Source organism: Clytia hemisphaerica, unplaced genomic scaffold (genome assembly GCF_902728285.1).
Source record: "Clytia hemisphaerica strain Z4C2 unplaced genomic scaffold, Clytia hemisphaerica genome assembly, whole genome shotgun sequence".
NCBI lineage: Eukaryota > Metazoa > Cnidaria > Hydrozoa > Leptothecata > Clytiidae > Clytia > Clytia hemisphaerica.
In genome coordinates, this window is record NW_027103674.1 from 766,336 (window position 1) to 783,213 (window position 16,878).

General features: G+C 35.9%; 1 protein-coding gene across 1 annotated transcript in view; it reads right to left on the bottom strand.

The window, feature by feature from the left end:
• Positions 1-3,567: 3,567 nt before the first annotated feature.
• The window catches only part of LOC136803424 (activating signal cointegrator 1-like), a 37,942-nt gene continuing 24,631 nt past the window's right edge, over positions 3,568-16,878 (bottom strand). The window contains exons 7-9 of the mRNA XM_067060144.1: positions 4,770-4,870; positions 4,268-4,342; positions 3,568-3,738 (exon numbers count right to left, since the gene is read on the bottom strand). Of these exons, the coding sequence (XP_066916245.1) occupies positions 4,307-4,342; positions 4,770-4,870 (137 nt within the window). The 3' untranslated portion in view covers positions 3,568-3,738; positions 4,268-4,306. The remainder of the gene's footprint in view (positions 3,739-4,267; positions 4,343-4,769; positions 4,871-16,878) is intronic.

Here is a 16,878-nt window from a genome sequence, read left to right on the forward strand (position 1 = left end):
TACTATGTTTCTAATTAATCTGCGAAAAATTAAGAAGTTTGTTTGAATTTCTTTTTTTCAATATCCAAAAATAAGTAGATTTTACTTAAACTTGAAACGAATTTCTAGTAACGATTTTTTTGACTGACGATCGTAACAAAAAGTTGCGTGAAACTTTGAGTATCAAACAATTCTAATCTCGACTTCATTTTATTGTGTAAAATGCTTCCTCCGGGTCAAGAACTCTCTTGCTGAAGAAGATATAAGCAACTTAAGTAGATTTTACCAATGAAGCCTGAATCCGCAAAATCGGCGAAAATCTATCCAACTTTAGAAACAATATCATTAGGCAATTTCATAAAATAGTTTTATTTTACTGTATATTAATAATTTCAATACTATAGAGGTGATTTACACCATTCACAACCCGCTGTTTAAATCATTTTTATTTATAAAATGCACTTTTGAAAGCTTTGTAAATGTGAGGTGAGATATAAGGCCCATATAAATATCTGAATATGAAAAGTGAAAAAAATTTACACTTTCTTTAATAATTAATATTTACGTTGATATTTAATTACGTAACAACCAGTACCTGAAACCTTATGGTATAGGTCATCTAAAAATCCATAAGTGAATCTCTGAGAATGGGTGCTGTTGGTCGCGGATTCGGGATTTGTGATTTTTAAAAATCTAGGCACGCCCTAACTCACCCGAGGTGATTTACCGACCATTCACAACCCGCTGTTTAAATCATTTTTATTTATAAAATGCACTTTTGAAAGCTTTGTAAATGTGAGGTGAGATATAAATATCTAAATATGAAAAGTGAAAAATGGAAAGTTTCTTTTTTCCACTCAAAAGTACCGATTCGATCAAATGCAGTCCTGTCCAATGATGTTTTATGTAAGTCCAAGCTCAAATTGTCTCAACATTTGAATCTAAAACACGGTTATCAATTTCTTCACTCGAATGTGTCATTCGCATGTATCGACGAAACTGTTTCTATGCAAATTCATCTAACCGTATTAAAAATCTGAAATAAATTCCGGATTAGTTTATGCTTACTTCACAAATTGGGTACACTTTGCCATTTTAATCATTCAAGCAACTCGGTTGAACTCGTTACCCGGAGGGTGAGCGGGGGGGGGTACTCATATGGTCCGACCTACGGCATGTGTCGCCCTTAAGGGTATCCACATTTTCGAGATGCATTGTAAGTAAGGGTATCTTTTCACTACTTAAGAGCTGCACTGTAAATAAAGGGTCCCATTATGAAAGCCAATTTTTTGGCGGCACATGCCGTCGTTTAGAAGTCGAGTGGCCCCCGGGCTTGTTGCACCTTGCTTCGAGAAATTCTATATTTGTTCATTTAGTAGATCATTTCGAAATGTGACTTTACCAGAACCAAAGCCTATTTCCATTCCACTCTTGTCTTCTAACGACTTCACAGATAAATCATCGTTCGAGTTGAGTAACTCGATATTTGCATTGCACAACTCGTTATTTTCGATTAACTCGTCAATATCTTCAATATCATTATCTAAATCAAAAACGGAGGTAGCATCGCTCAACGTGCTTTCTCTCCACATTTTGTTCGAATCTTTCTGACCATCATAACTATGAAATCTGTTGGATCGAAATGTTTCCGTTTTAACCTCATCCAAGTACTGACAAACCAGAAATAAAGCCCATCAGCTCCATCTTGCATAATCGACTGTAAAGGATTCTTGGGTAAAACTCTTCTTCGTTCAATAACAAAACCATTATGTGAGGCTGTAGAACTTTTGGAGCTTCCATTCCTACCCTTTGTATTTGTAGAGGAAACGTTATTGTTTACTTGTGGTATAGATTGTTCATCTCCGCTTTTAGAATATTTCTTTTTACTTTTAGGTAGCATAGTATTATCTGATGTTTCGCATCCTTCAGAAGGGTCTTCTTTTCTTTTTCGCCGCGTCAAACGTGGTGAAAGAAAGCTTCCTCTCTTCTCTTCACGTAAAGTCGAAGACGTCTTTCCCATTTTGTAGACACGTAGTGTTGCTGTAACGGATTAATAAAATTCAGTTTGTGGACTGTAAGAATTTAGTTTATATAGTGTAGAGAAAACTTTAACCACTTTGACACTATCTACTTGTCAGTTTCCAAAAGTGTCATATTTGTCTTTTCCAATGATGATCTGTTTTTTCGATTCTAAACCTTCAAACAACAGGGAATATAACAAGATTCCAATCTCTCCCGAAAAATCATAAAAACTATCGTGGAAAATATGATAAAGCGATCAAAACATATTTTCTATGATCTGAAAATAATTTTCATTCAGTTTACTGTGGTTGGTTTAAATCTCGCCTCCTTGTGGGAGTGAAAAAAGTGGGAAACCTTTTCTTTTGCTTATAAGTCTTCCGCGTTGTTGAGCATCTTTTAGAAACCCTCTATCGACCACACTTGAGTTGGGCGTTTCTGTGCATTAGACATATTCATGAATCAAGGCACGAGCAACGCTTACCTTGTTTTTGAAATTTTGCTATGGTAATCAATTCCCAGAGGATATTATAAAAAGTTTACTGTATGTTTATAAAAGTATGACTTACTCTGCGAAGGAGGAATATAGAGGCGCTTTTAAAATATAAAACCTCAAAAGATAAGGTGTATAAAAGTAAGGATTTTCACAAGTTATAAATATCACACTATAGAGGATTATATAATTTCATCATAAACACCAAACTTTATAATGTCATCACGGAACATTCAGTATTTTAGAGAAGCATTTCACATTTGACCAATAAATGATATTAGTAAAATATTTCATTTCGGATCCACTAACAATAATTTTTATCCTCCTCCCCCCCCCCAATTTTATGAACCAGATAAAATCCTCAATGAAACTCAATGAACTATCAGAGCTAAGTGGGGAAAATGCCCGGGGACTAAGGCAAAAATGGGTGCTGGGTATGTGCAGACGATGAGAGTCGTTTTTTTCACCTTTCAGATGTGTCTCTCTAAAGCTAAAGTTTACAAAAATCAGATATTTCAAGGTAGTCCCTGTAAGGGTCGGAAAATTCACGATTATCGCGGAATTTTTTTGATTTCGAGAGAGAAATTGTAAAAGGTCTTTCTAAGAGTAAGAGATTTTTCAAAAATTGAAGAAAATTTCTCAAAAAAGTCTCTCCAAGGGGAATTTTTTCACTAAAAAGTTCTAAGGGTTGGTTTTCAGAGGTCCCGTTCACAGATATCTGTAAAGCCCGAAGGGCTAGATAGGCAACTTTAAGCTTTCTCCAGCAAAAAAAAGTGAAGCAAAAATTTGACCGTGCCGATGGATAGGATCTAGCATTTTAATTGTTTTCGGAGCGCGAGATCAAAAAAAGTAGGCGGCAAACGCTATTTCACATCTCTCAAACCGGTGAAATTGCATATTTTAGTCACGTGACTTTGGTAGGAAATCCTTCCAAACCTAGGCTTCACTTTTCGATAAAAGCCGCAAATCTAGCCCTTCAGGCTTTACAGATCTGTGGTCCCGTTAGCACATACCCCTCATCCGCGAACCCTGGTACCCCCTCCCCTAGGGAGAAATGGTTCGATCAAAATTCAATGCTTTGCAATTATTCTTTAGAATTCGTTCGAATAAGATCTAGGTAATTATAAAAATAAATAATTTCAAAATTTATGAAAATAAAAACAGAACATAGTCCACAAGTGTTACAATTCAAGAAAGAAATCGTAAATTTTTCTTTGCAGCAACATGGATATGTGGTTCCAATTTGTCTGAAAATAAAAAGAAGTACCAGTATACTCTTAAAAAGCTCGAACTTAAAAGATATCAAGATAACTTATTTTGGCGGGAACTAATTTTGGTGAATTCGGCGAATTTAGACAAAATTCGCCAAATTCGTTCCCGCTAAAATTAAACATTTTGCTCACTTGCCAAAATAAGTTCTCGCCAAAATTAAATTTTTGGTCTTCTGCCTAAATAACTTCTTGAGTTCACACAAAAAAAAGCTTCAAATAAGGCAAATTGGAACAGATTTACGCTCTCATTCGCCAAAATTAGTTCCCGTAAAAATTAAAAAAATTCATCAATCGGCAAAATAAGTTAAAATAAAAAACTTTCAGGATTTCTGCCGCTCGTCAAAATTAGTTCCCACCAAAATAAGTTCCCTTAAGGTACATAGAGACTAACTGACAACAATATTTAAAACTTCCGACATCTATAAATTTGTCTAATTACATTTGTATAGGCTAAATAAACATATCGATAATACAAACAGAATAAAAGAATTTAGTAGTGACTTACAAATTTTATGTTTGCCGCTAATTATTTGGAACTTGATTTTCAGTTGTTCCGGATTTCTTCGGTACACATCGGATGCTGGATAAAAGAAGAAAAAACATATGAAGAATTATAAAGAAAGCAGACTTAATGGGATATATTTTCACGGGAATTAAATTTCGCGGATTTCAGTGTAACCGCGAAATTAAGTCACAATGGAAATTTGGAAAGGCCTTATCCGCGAACTATTTCTAAACAAAACTCAAAAAATGTCAAATAAATACTTTTTGAATGCAAATCTCTTTTATGTTTCTATATATACCGGTACTCTCAGGGAGCCTAATAAACGCCCCAGCCTCTAGCCCCCCCTCCACGTTCATAACTTTTTCCTGACCTGTTCATTCATTTCTAACCATATTTTCAGCTGTCAAAGGAAGAGTCCCTTATCAAGACCGTGTTTCAAAGCCTCCCAAACTACCTTGCGTGCAATTCAAAGTATCTCTCAGTAACACTAAACCTTTCTTACCTTTTGAAAATATTCTTCGTTCGAAGCACAATCAACAACATTGACACAACCAAGGAGTGCTGACGATGGATAGTCCTTAGGGTAACGATGCGACGGGATGTCTAAAACGAAAGATAGGGTTCATATTTTAGGACTTTTAAGGCAATCTTTCAAATGCTTTTATGAGGTGTACGGTAAGGAGACCCGATGATGCTTAATAAGCGATATTTCCTTTGTCCAGAGATTTGCCGCCTTTAGCCGATATACGGCTAAAGACATTTTTAGCTGGCGAGTGTCTACAAATATAATATTACGTAATGTTTACATTTTCTGTGAGGCACCGAATCATAGATTGGAAAATATATTTGGATTTCGAAAAAAAAGTAGGCGGAAGGAAGTTTGCTTCTTTTTCTTCCTCCTTTCTTGTTTAATGTGGAGATTTTGTAAAAGTATAGAAATTAAACGGTATCTGTTCTGAGGGAATTTCAAAAACGTCAAAAAGTCTTTGAGATCTGTTCTTTTTCTTCTGAATGTGGTTGGCTGGAGTGGCAGCTGAAAATTCTCCATCTATGTAGAGCATCTGGAAATTAAGTTTCTGTTCTTAAAAGTCCTTCAATGTCGAGCTGCAATTTAGCGATCTGTTCTTATAAGATTTTGTCAGCCCTGGTAGATAAGAACAGTTAACTCGCATAAAATCAATCGCCTGGTAATTTCGTACCTGTTCCAAAAGCTTTTTTTACCTCCTAGCTGGAAAGATATAACTGTTCTGAAGTAAAAATTTCTCCCCTGGAAAACGAGGAACTGTTCTTAATTTCGGGAAAATCCTTCCAGCTGGCAAATCAGAACAGATATTTGCAAATTTTAGGTCGGTGGCTGCTTCTGAAGTGTTATTGAAGATAAGTTGCTCGATCTACAGAAAGAAAAGGCAGCTTTAGAGTTGACCCTAATGAAAACAAACTTTGTTTATGTGGACCCTACCGAAGAAAATATCAACAATAACGAACAATAAATAAAAAACTTGGTATAATATACAGTTAACTTATTTTTTTCCACAGCACACCATTTACCACACTCATTTATTTTTGACTGTCTCCCTTTTGTTGACAAATAATTTTTGTCGACACGACACTGTAATGTCATACGTTAGTTCCTTTTGTTTAGAGAAAAATCTTTCTTTTGTTTTGAGAGAATTCTTTTGTCTTGAAAACCATTTTTTCTTTTATAATAATAATAATCTTTCTCTTTTAATCACCCCAAGGGGTATATCTACACATACTCAGATAGTACAATGGTTAAAAATTTCTTTTTTGACGTAAAATAAATCTATCTTGAATTATAAGATCTCATGCCCTCTGCTACTTGACTTGATTAGGTTGATTAGAGATGGATTGTTGGAATTAGGGGGAAAGAAATTATGTATACGAAGGGTTAGAGTAAGAAAATGGCTAGGCCAAAGCACAACAAGAAAATGTCTGAGCTAAAAAAAAGAAAAAAGTATTGGCTCAAGGGACTTCCTAGAAGTAAAACTCACAGAGACAAGCCCATATATAGGTTGATTATAGGAGCATAGTAAGGCTGTCCAAAGTGGAAAGAGACCAATGAAATTATGTGAAAAAAAAAAAATATATTATGAATATATTAGGACAAAATAAGCCTGGTGTCTAGGCATGAGTTCCTCAAAATTAAGCTCGCAAAATACAAGGACATACAAGAAATTAGAATGAGTTTCTCAAATGTAGTCTGATTTTGTCTGAGATTAAGGAATTAAAATGAGTTTCTCAATTCAAATGTAATTGAGTTTGCACTTGATGTTAGGATGTTAGAGAGCTCATGGAAAATGAGGGCATGCAAAGGTTCAGAAAGCTGGACGAACTAGATAACTTAGATAGAGAGTTATCGTTGGTTTGGCTGAAATCATCAAGAGTAGCTAAAGTGATAAAGACGTTGTAATAAAAATAAAATAATAAAATAAAATATATGAAGTAGCCTAAGATCTGATAATATTGGATTCTAACAAATTTTTAAGTTCCTCTTTTTTGCTCAAGTTCCAGTTTGTCAACAAATTATGTAATGTCATTTTAGACGTGTGATCCAACAATTGGATATTGTTTCCAAGTTCAAAGCGATTGCCCAGTAACATACTAGGAACATTAAGACCATAACTGTCGCAAATTTCGATTATGTGGGATACTGTGTGGGAGTTTCCATCCATTAAAGCGGTTAGCAGGTAGCGCTTTGAAGTCTCGTTTTTCATCAGCTGTTGTAGAAGCTTAAGCTTACGAGTATCGATTGCCGTTGTCAGGTCATATAAATCAAAATATTTGTTCAGGTCGTTTTTGCAGTGTTTCGATAATCCCCACAAAGACTTAGCAGCGCTCCTTAGTTGTGAGTTCACGAATGATTGGAAAGATTTTGTCAGGTTTGTGAGCTCTATTCCGTACAATAGCTTCGGTATGACGACACTCTTTATGATAGTTGACACGGTGGCAGGATGCGTCCAGCGGATTCCAGACGATATAAGGGATGAAGTTGTTGCCCATAAGTCGGATAATCGGTGGTGGATATGATTCCCAAGGGTCAACTGTCTTCCCTGGGTCCCCCACTTGAAGCCAAGGTGTTTCATTTCCTGCTGTGGTGTAATTGGGTTACCCTCCAAGATGAGCGTTGGTTCCTGGATAGGGCAGGGGCCAGTAATTACAAATTGTGTTTTGGTTTGATTGAACTTGAGACCATGATGCTTGCCAAAGCTGACACATACGTCCAACATTTCTTGTAACTGTCTTAGGGTCGGACTTGATAGGATAATGTCATCTGCAAAGGTAACTATGGATGTGTTAATGTCTCCAGGAAGCATTGTTCCTACACCCATGTTTTTTAATGTTTTCGATCAATTTTTCGGTATAATGGTTATAAAGGAATGGCGAGAGTATTGATCCCTGTCTAACACCTTGCGAGAATGTGAACGAGTCAGAGTATTGATTTCTGTATCTAACTGTGGCGTCTCCTTGTAGATAAGATTTGATCAAGAATTTGAGGACAACGTTTGGGACGATCTGTTGCTTGTGAAGCAGAGTAAATAGTTTAAACCAATTACAAGTGTCAAAAGCTTTTTCAGCATCCAAGCTGCATAGGTATACTGGTGTTTTCTCTGTGTTATATTTTACAATTGTTTCCTTGATAAATAATTCTGCATGAATCGTAGAGGAATTTTCTGCAAAGCCAAATTGCATATTGTTGTGTTGTTTAATGTTTGGACACTTATTTAAAATGGTTTTCTCAATAACTTTGGTCAGGATTGGTGTGAGACTGATTCCTCTATAGTTGTTCCCATCGTTGAGCGGTTTGTTAAACGATTTTGCAAGGGGAATGATTATGGAGGTTGACAATGATGCTGGTAATTCCTGGTTTACCATGATGCGATTCGTGAGTGAGGCTAAGAGATTATGCAGCTCTGGTGGCGCGTACTTAAAGTGCTCGGCTTTCAAATCGTGAGGATCGTAAGTTTTGTTATTATTGAGACTAGAGGTAGCTATTCTGATGTCTTCCTCTGTGACGTGAAAGGGTTCGTTGTTTTGCTGTTCAAGGTCGTTTAGTAGGTTTAGTAGCTTGTCATTCGATTCAGCATTGTTGATGTCTGGTACCCTAGGTGTATTTAGAATGTCCCTGAAATGATCTTTGAATTCATTCGTAATTCCTGGTATATCGGTTCGATTGTTAATTGTGAAGAGTTTCTGGTCATGTTTCTTTGATTGTCGGATTTTTTGCCAGTATTTCTTTGGATTAAGGTTTTTTATTTTCTCGACATTCACGTAATGTTCAGTTGTAGATTGGTTTTGGCATTTCTTTATTTCTTTACGGAATTCTTTCCTGGCAAAGCAGTATCTTGCGTGCGACGTGGTACCTTTTTTGAAGCCTTCAGATTTCCAAATGTTGAAGAAGTATTGAAGTGTTTTTTTCTTTTTGGTAAGCTCAGTATTCCACCACGGTTTTGACTTGAAGAAGTGGAAATTTCTGCTCTCGTTGAGACTGTTATGTGCTTGTATAGCAGAGTCCTTGAGTATGGAGTGTATTTCTGAAACACTCTGCAATAGATTGTCATTTAGTTTAAAATCTGATACGGTATCTGAGATTATCGCATGATATTTTTCGATGAATTTTTCGTTTTTCCAGACGTAGGTGGGGAGGTAGTCTCCGCTGTGATAGTTTTCTTTGTCTCTGTCCACATTGTGAGTATGGTTCTCCGGTAGTTGGATAATTAATGTGACAGGGAGATGATCACTGGTGTTTAGGAACGATATATCAATGACACTGGTGTCTCTAACAGCATTCATAAGGTTCGTAGATATTATTATGTGATCAATGTATGAATAATTCTGCAGAGTATCGTGATGGTAAGTGTACGTTGGCCCAGTAGCCTCGTATATGTCTACAGGGTAAGCTTCATGTGTCTGGATGAATGTGTCAAGGTGAGGTGTAAGTTGATTTGGTCTGCCAAGACGATTTGATGGTCGATTCGGTATCTCTGATGGGCAGCATTGAAAGTCCCCAATTATGATGAATTCGCAAGTACTCTCAAATTTTTGAAGGGTTCCACTGATAGTTGCAAGCTGGCTCTGATAAATGTTTATGTAGTCTGGTTTGTTTGATACTGTTTGTAGATAGACTCCTGCAACTAGTAAGGATGATTGGTTTGTTGTTAATTTGACAATGGTTGTAAATTCTTCACGTAGGATGAGATCTAATTTTTGGTATTTAACTGTTTTTCTAATGAGCATTATATTCCCTCCGTACGGTCTGCCTGAGTGGCCAATTTTTGCTGGAGTAAAGTAGATTATAAAGTCTTTTTTGTAATTGTCTCTCTGATTCTAAAATCCACATTTCTGACAAAAAGATAATATCATATTCGTGTAATAAATTGGTAATGTATAGGGTGTTTCCCTTAAAACCATGGCAGTTAAGGGCAACAAGTTTAATATCCATATTGGTTTGCTCCATTTTGTTGGTTGTTGTAATAATAGTTCTCTTCATTTTCGTAATCAAAGTGGTCATAGCTGTTGGTTGTCCTGTTATCAGAGCGGTAGTGGTTCATTTTTGGGTGGGGGTTGTTATCTTGGTGATTGTGTCTGCGATGATGATTGTGATTGCTGTTACGTTTACGTCGAAATGGTTTGATAACTAATCCTTCTAGCCAGTTATTAGGATCAAGGACCTTGGATTTCTCGGCATATGGTACGTCCACTCTATACGATTTGTTGTACTCGTTTTCCCTGACTGGTTCGATGGAGGTAGGGTTAACTCCCACTTCATACGAAATAAATTCCTTGATTTCATCACTGTTTAGGCTCTTGTTTAGCCCACCGACAAAGATAGAATATGGTTTTGTTGCTCCTGTAATCGTTGGGTTAACTCTTCCTTTTCCGTATATTGGTGGTGTTGGTTTGGTACTTTTATGTTTAAAACTTTTCTCTGGTTTAAAACTGGTGGTTGTTTTCATTGATGATCCCTCCTTTTCTCTGGTAGGTGGTGATTGCTCGATTTGTTTTGTTTGGCTTATAAGTTGTTGTCGTGCACCGGGGTCTGGAGGTGATGTATCTGGGGGTATTGGAGCTGGGGGTGGGTAATCGTATGCTCTTGGTAACTGCTGGGGTTGTTGTTGTTGTTGACAGAAAGTATCGAGTTTTTTGTTGGTAATTTCTAGTCTACACAATAGACAGATCCAGGCTTTTAGGCCTTACTCTTGGTCTATAGGCTCTGCTATAGGCGGCCACTAGTGACCCCCACCGGGAATTGCTTATTAATAGGTTTAAACATAATAGACAACATTCACAAATGATGTTTATCAATAGAGATTTTGAATTAAAGAATGTTTAAAACACAGCCGATTGGCTTAGGTTTCGAAACTCTCTATTGTTTCATTAAAACCTCAGTGCGCATGCGATTTATCTGGAGAATTTCAATATTCAAAACAAGAGCAGTGCTCATAGCCCGAAGAGTAGGAGTTTTACGCTCGAAACGGAGGAAGATATGACGTAGCCTAGGTAATTTCTAACTGTCTCTTTAGTTGAGTATTTTCCTCTCTCATGCTTCTCACTTTTGATAATTTTCGCCTTCTTTTGTTTTGAAAAAAAATTCTTTTGTTTTGAAAAAAATTCTTTTGTTTTGAAAAAATGTTTTGTTTAGAGATTGACAAGTGCGACCTGCTCGACGGGTTCCCTAAACTGGTTTAACAAGATCGAACGAACGAAAACATTCGAAAATTCAGAGATTTGTAAACAAATATTAGAAAGTTTGAATGACTGTGTGTGGTCGGTGGTGTGTTGTGTCGTTTGTAAAATGTAAATTGATAATATTTTTGATAAAGATCTTGTGTATTTGAACATGTTTTTTAAAAGAATGTATTTGCAATATGATCGCGTATTGCACCACGATTTTGATCGTCTCCATCATAAGGTTCTGCCTCAAAGTCGTCTGGGTCTTCTTCATCGTCAAATGGGTCTTCATTTAACATAATAGCAATGTTATGAAGGATAAAGCATGTACCAATTATTTGACATGCTTTTATAGGGTCGACTCTCAAACCAAATCGTAACGCAGGAAATCTTGCTTTTAACAAACCAAAGCTTCTTTCGACTGAACTTCTAGCTCTCTTTTGGCATCGGTTGAATCGTCTTTCTCGTGGTGTTACAGGGTTATCATAGGGGGTCAAAAGGTAGCGTGATAAAGCATATCCAGAATCTCCAATAACCAAGCCATCGTCTATCGAGTTGTTGTTATTATCCAAGTGATTTTTGACTGCAGAAACACGAAAAATAAAACTATCATGTGTGGACCCCGGCCATCTTGCATCAACATCGAGGAAACGATAATCATGATCAGTCAGGGCTTGAACATTTATAGAATGATAATTTTTTATGTTTACAAAGTCTTTTTCATCTTCATGGGGGCAAGAAATTCTTACATGTGTGCAATCGATACAAGCAATTGAAACTTGAAACAGTTGATTTATCCACTCCAATAACATCTCCCACAACTTGTTGGAAACTTCCACATGCCAAAAACTTCAAAGAAATCAACACTTGACTTTCCACAGACAAAGCGTGGTTTCTTTGTGTAGGTCTTTGCAGATCTTGTCTGAGAAGATTGGTTAAAAACACAATGCCTTGTCGTGAAAAGCGAAAGCGCATCCGAATGTCCTCATCTGAAAAAGTGTTGTTATGCATAAAATCTTTCAGTTCTGTATGTTCTTGGACGTCTTCTTTGCAAATTTCCATATAAAATCATGTTCATCGCGGCCATTTCTCACTTTGTTTTAAGCTTAATCTTTCCTTAATCCACCTCCCGAGCAGGATTAAGTTTTGGGGTGTTTAAGTCTAAGTTAATCTCTTTTTTAATCGTGATATTTTTTGAACAACAGACAAATTTTCGTTAATCGGCGCTAATCGCTATTTAATCCGGACTTAGCTAATCGGCCGCTAATCCACTTTTGAACAACCGGACCCTGATGTATCTTCTGTGTGCACCAACAAAATTTTGCTTCATAAAACTACATTTTGATGCTTGAATTTGGACTTGTATGAGTGTATATTTTTTTACCACACTAGATTCTTTGATCACTTTGGCTCCAGATAATTATTTTGTCAGTTCTACAGATATGTTGCAGATTATTTCAAGGTATTTTAGTTATGTATATACAGTACATTTTGGGGGGTTGTATTGAATATTTCTGACATTACTTCTTTATGATTCTACAAAAGGGAGTGTTGTTGTTCCCTTGTTAAATGTTAAAACAAACAAAAAAATTTTCTTCAGCTTTGGCATTCCACTTTTCGATACTGTGTGGCCTTTGTGTTTAACTTTTTCATGTACTTAGCTTCAATACTTTTGAAGAGATTGGAGTGTTTTTGGTTGTTTTCTTTCACTTTTCTGTTCATATTTGTATTTTTGAGCTTCGACCGAAGAGCTGCAGGAAAAGTTTTGATAAATTTACAGACCAGATATCTTATAAAAGCAAAAGTCAAAAATAAATCTACAGACTGTAGTGCTGTAGGAAGCATTTTCATATTGGGGGGGGGGGGGCTGAAGTTTAGTGACACCGCGAGGGCCAACCATGATTTGGCCCGAGGGGGAAAATTTTGAAAATTTGAGCTCTAGATTGCTTAAAAATACACTCAAAACATGCACTTAAAAGACAATTATGACAAATTAAAAAAGAAAAACTTTGCATTTTTCAAATTTTCCATTTTTGAAAAAATTATTGGGGGGGCATAGCCCCCCCCTTGCCCCCCAGTTGCTACGGCACTGGACTGTACAAAATGCGCGCATCAAATTGTTTTTTATCTTTCTTTCTGTTTTGTTTTTCTGGTCTGGGATTCGAATTTCGAATGTAAACATTCTATTGAAAACGTTCGAAACGGTCGTCTTTGCGCGCACATCAATGTCAATCAAATTATTTACTCGCTAAGATTCTGTAAAATACATCGAATTAAAAAAAACCGAATCGGAAAGCGGTTGGTAGATCATTAAGCAGACCTATACTACCAGGGGTTTTGTAGAGGTCTGCGATTCAGAATAGGAATTCCCGAGTTATTTTTTCGGAGTTAAAAAAACCGAGTTAAAAAAAAACCGAGTTATCCCGAGTTATGACCTTATTTTTGGAATTTAGTGACGTCATTTTTCATTTCAAAACTCGGTTTATTTTGCTTCCTTTTACTTTCCGAGTTATTTTCCATTTTTTAACTCGGGAATTTTTGCTTCCTTTAACATTCCGAGTTATTTTCCATTTTCTAACTCGAGAATTTTTACTTCCTTTAACTTTCCGAGTTATTTTTCATTTTTTAACTCGGGAATTTTTTCTTCCTTTAACTTTCCGAGTTATTTTTCATTTTTTAACTCGGGAATTTTTGCTTCCTTTTACTTTCCGAGTTATTTTCCATTTTTTAACTCGGGAATTTTTGCTTCCTTTAACATTCCGAGTTATTTTCCATTTTCTAACTCGAGAATTTTTACTTCCTTTAACTTTCCGAGTTATTTTTCATTTTTTAACTCGGGAATTTTTTCTTCCTTTAACTTTCCGAGTTATTTTTCATTTTTTAACTCGGGAATTTTTTCTTCCTTTGGCTTTCCGAGTTATTTTTGAATTTTCAACTCGGGAATTTTTGCTTCCTTTAGCTTTCCGAGTTATTTTTCTTCATAAAAAAACACCAGCTTTAATCTATTGATCCCATACCAACCTAAAGCAAAGACATAACCATCCATTACCAACTAGAAAAACCTTAACCTGCTTAATAAAATGAATAATCAACAAACAAGTGAATAATTGAAAAGCAAGAACTGAAGTTAAAACCTGCTAGATAAACAAAGTGTAAGCCCTTCAAAAATATTACAGCATAAATGCTGTGTAAATCTCAAAAAATACAGCAGGTAAGTGATGAGATAAAGCCATTTCAAAATTTATATTTCCTCCCTATTTCATTAAAGAATACTGTAAGTGACATGACAAGATTCTCAGAAAAATTCGAAGTAAAAATTTTGAATGAATCACCAACGATTATTGAATCAATTATTTCACAGACTATTCGTAGATTTTTATGAGAGATGTTAAAAAATAAATAAATAAAACTGTCCAGAGTGCACACACTCACCAAATCAACTTACAGAAAAACATTCGAAAGTTTCCCGCGCGCGTCTGACCTTTGCAAAACATTCGAATTATGAATCGAATCTTTTTGTGTCATAAGGCTCTAATTAGACTTGCGGTTAAAAAACGTTCCGGGGGTCAAATACGCTACTTTTTCAAAGTGGAAAGTCTTTAAATGTTGACCTGAGGGTATATTGTTATTCGAATGTTTACCCCCGTCTTTTTATAAAAACAATTCGAACGTCAAACCCAAACCCCATTCTGCGCAATGTGAAGTGAAACATACTGGAAACTTGTTCGAAACTGAAAAACGTGCGATGCAAAAATAAGAAGAGAAAACGTGTTGTGTTCATTTCATAATCTTGACATAAAGTTTGTCGCCATTGCGCCATAAAGTTTGCCATGTCGATTGAAAAGAAATTTAAAGAGAGATTCAAACAAATCAACGAAAAAAGAATTTTGTTCAAGCCGATATCTGAAGTCTGTGGTGGATCGTTCACTGAAGAAAGGAAAAGCATCGGCAAATCTTACAGGTATTTTTAAACTTTTAAACAATGGCCCGGAAGGTGAATCTCCCTTTTCTTTTTAATTTCCCCTTTTCTTTTCGAATGAAATATACTCTTAGGTTCCAAATAAACAGCCCCCTACTTGCTAATTTTTTTCGAGCAATTTCCCAACTCCCCGGAGGCCCCCTCCCCGTTCATTTTCAACTTTCAAAGAGAAAACAATATTGCTCGCAATTACTTTTTTACTGGAGTCCCAAATTATTCAAAATCTACTTTTCGTTTTCGCCCCCAACTCCAGCCCTTAAACCATAACAAATTATACATTTTTGGAAGCGTATTTGGATATAGAATGTTGGATTTGTTGTTACTTAATTTTTTTTCTCAGCATAATTAGAGTTTTTTTAAGAAAACCTAATTATGACGTCATTATTCACGACGTCATAATTTAAAAAAGTTGAATATCTCAAGAACTAATGCTCGAAACGTTATGAAATTTGGACCAATGATAGAACTCATCAAGAGGAGGAGAAATGTTTTTTAAAAAATTGAAAATTAGCTGATGTTAGCATTTTATTGCAAAAATATCGAATTTCTGCAATTTCTGCTGACGTCATCAATTTTGGGAAATACTTTAAACTTTTTTTGAATCATCTCAAATCTCTATCACTGGTCCAAATTTCATAAAGTTTTGATTTATATTTCTTGAGATATTCAACTTTTTGTATTTATGACGTCATCAATTATGACGTCATAAGCAGGTTTTCTTAAAATATCTCTAATTATACTGAGAAAAAACTTAAGTAACACCGAATCCGATATTCTACATCCAATTACGCTCCCAAAAATATATAATTTGTTATGGTTTATGAACTGGAACTGGGGGCGAAAAATTAATGCAATTTTGGGACATGCATTAAGTTACCCGAGACCACTTTTGGTGACGAAAGTTTGCACATGCATATTTTAAATTATGCTAAAAATCCATGCTGTGGGGAAGGTTTTGACCCCTCTTGATAACTTAATTTTTGCATGCAAAATCTATATAGCCGTTTGTGTTTGAAGCCTTTTTTGCAGCGTTTTGATTTTCGCTAGCAATTTTGGATCTCCGTCTCCGTATATCTTTTTCCGGGGGACTTGTTTTACATTTGTATCAGTATTTTCGAAAGTAGACGGGAAGTAGACTAAGACTTCACTTCACTTCGATTGGTTCGATTGTTGTTCGACTTGTTCGATTGTCGTTCGACTGCATTCGATTGTTCGGGTGAAACAAGGCATGTCCCAAATATATTTTGCGTGACGCGCACCGCTTCCCATTATTCCTTAACTCTCATATATAGCTCAAAAATATCGAATCAACGAGAGGATTTCGAAAAGGGTCAGCTTTTTAACAAAGATTAGTCTCTCTAAGGGTCGGATTCTAATCGAAAGCAATCGAACATCAATCGAACGCAATCGAATATCAATCGAATCTGAAAATTGCGGTAATATTCGATTGAGATTCGATCGCGTTCGTCAATCGAATTTCAATCGGTCGATTGCGTTCGATTTGGTTCGACTGGTTCGATCGTCGATTCCGTTCGATTGAGATCGTCTGGACATTGAACGACTACCCATAGGTGACCTTTACTTTTGGGAATTTTTTTGGTCATTAGGGGATTTCCCTGTTCACCTCAAGAAGTTATTTGACGCATCGAAATTAAAGGAAATTTAACAAAGCTAACCGTTAGTGCTCGCCGTATGTGATCAAAGTGACTTTGAAAGACTTGAAATCTTTAAATGACTTTTCATGACTGCTAATATGTTAAGCTTTTGGAACAAGGCAAAAAATTGAAATCTTGAGCATATTTTGACTTTTTGTCAGCCAAAATGCAAACAAAAAACTTTAAACGTTATTGTCTTCATTTTTTTTTAGAAACTCTGCATAAGATAGGCCCTGAAGCATTCAAGCTTTTGACTTTTTGAGGGATTCTATATAGCCATAAAACGG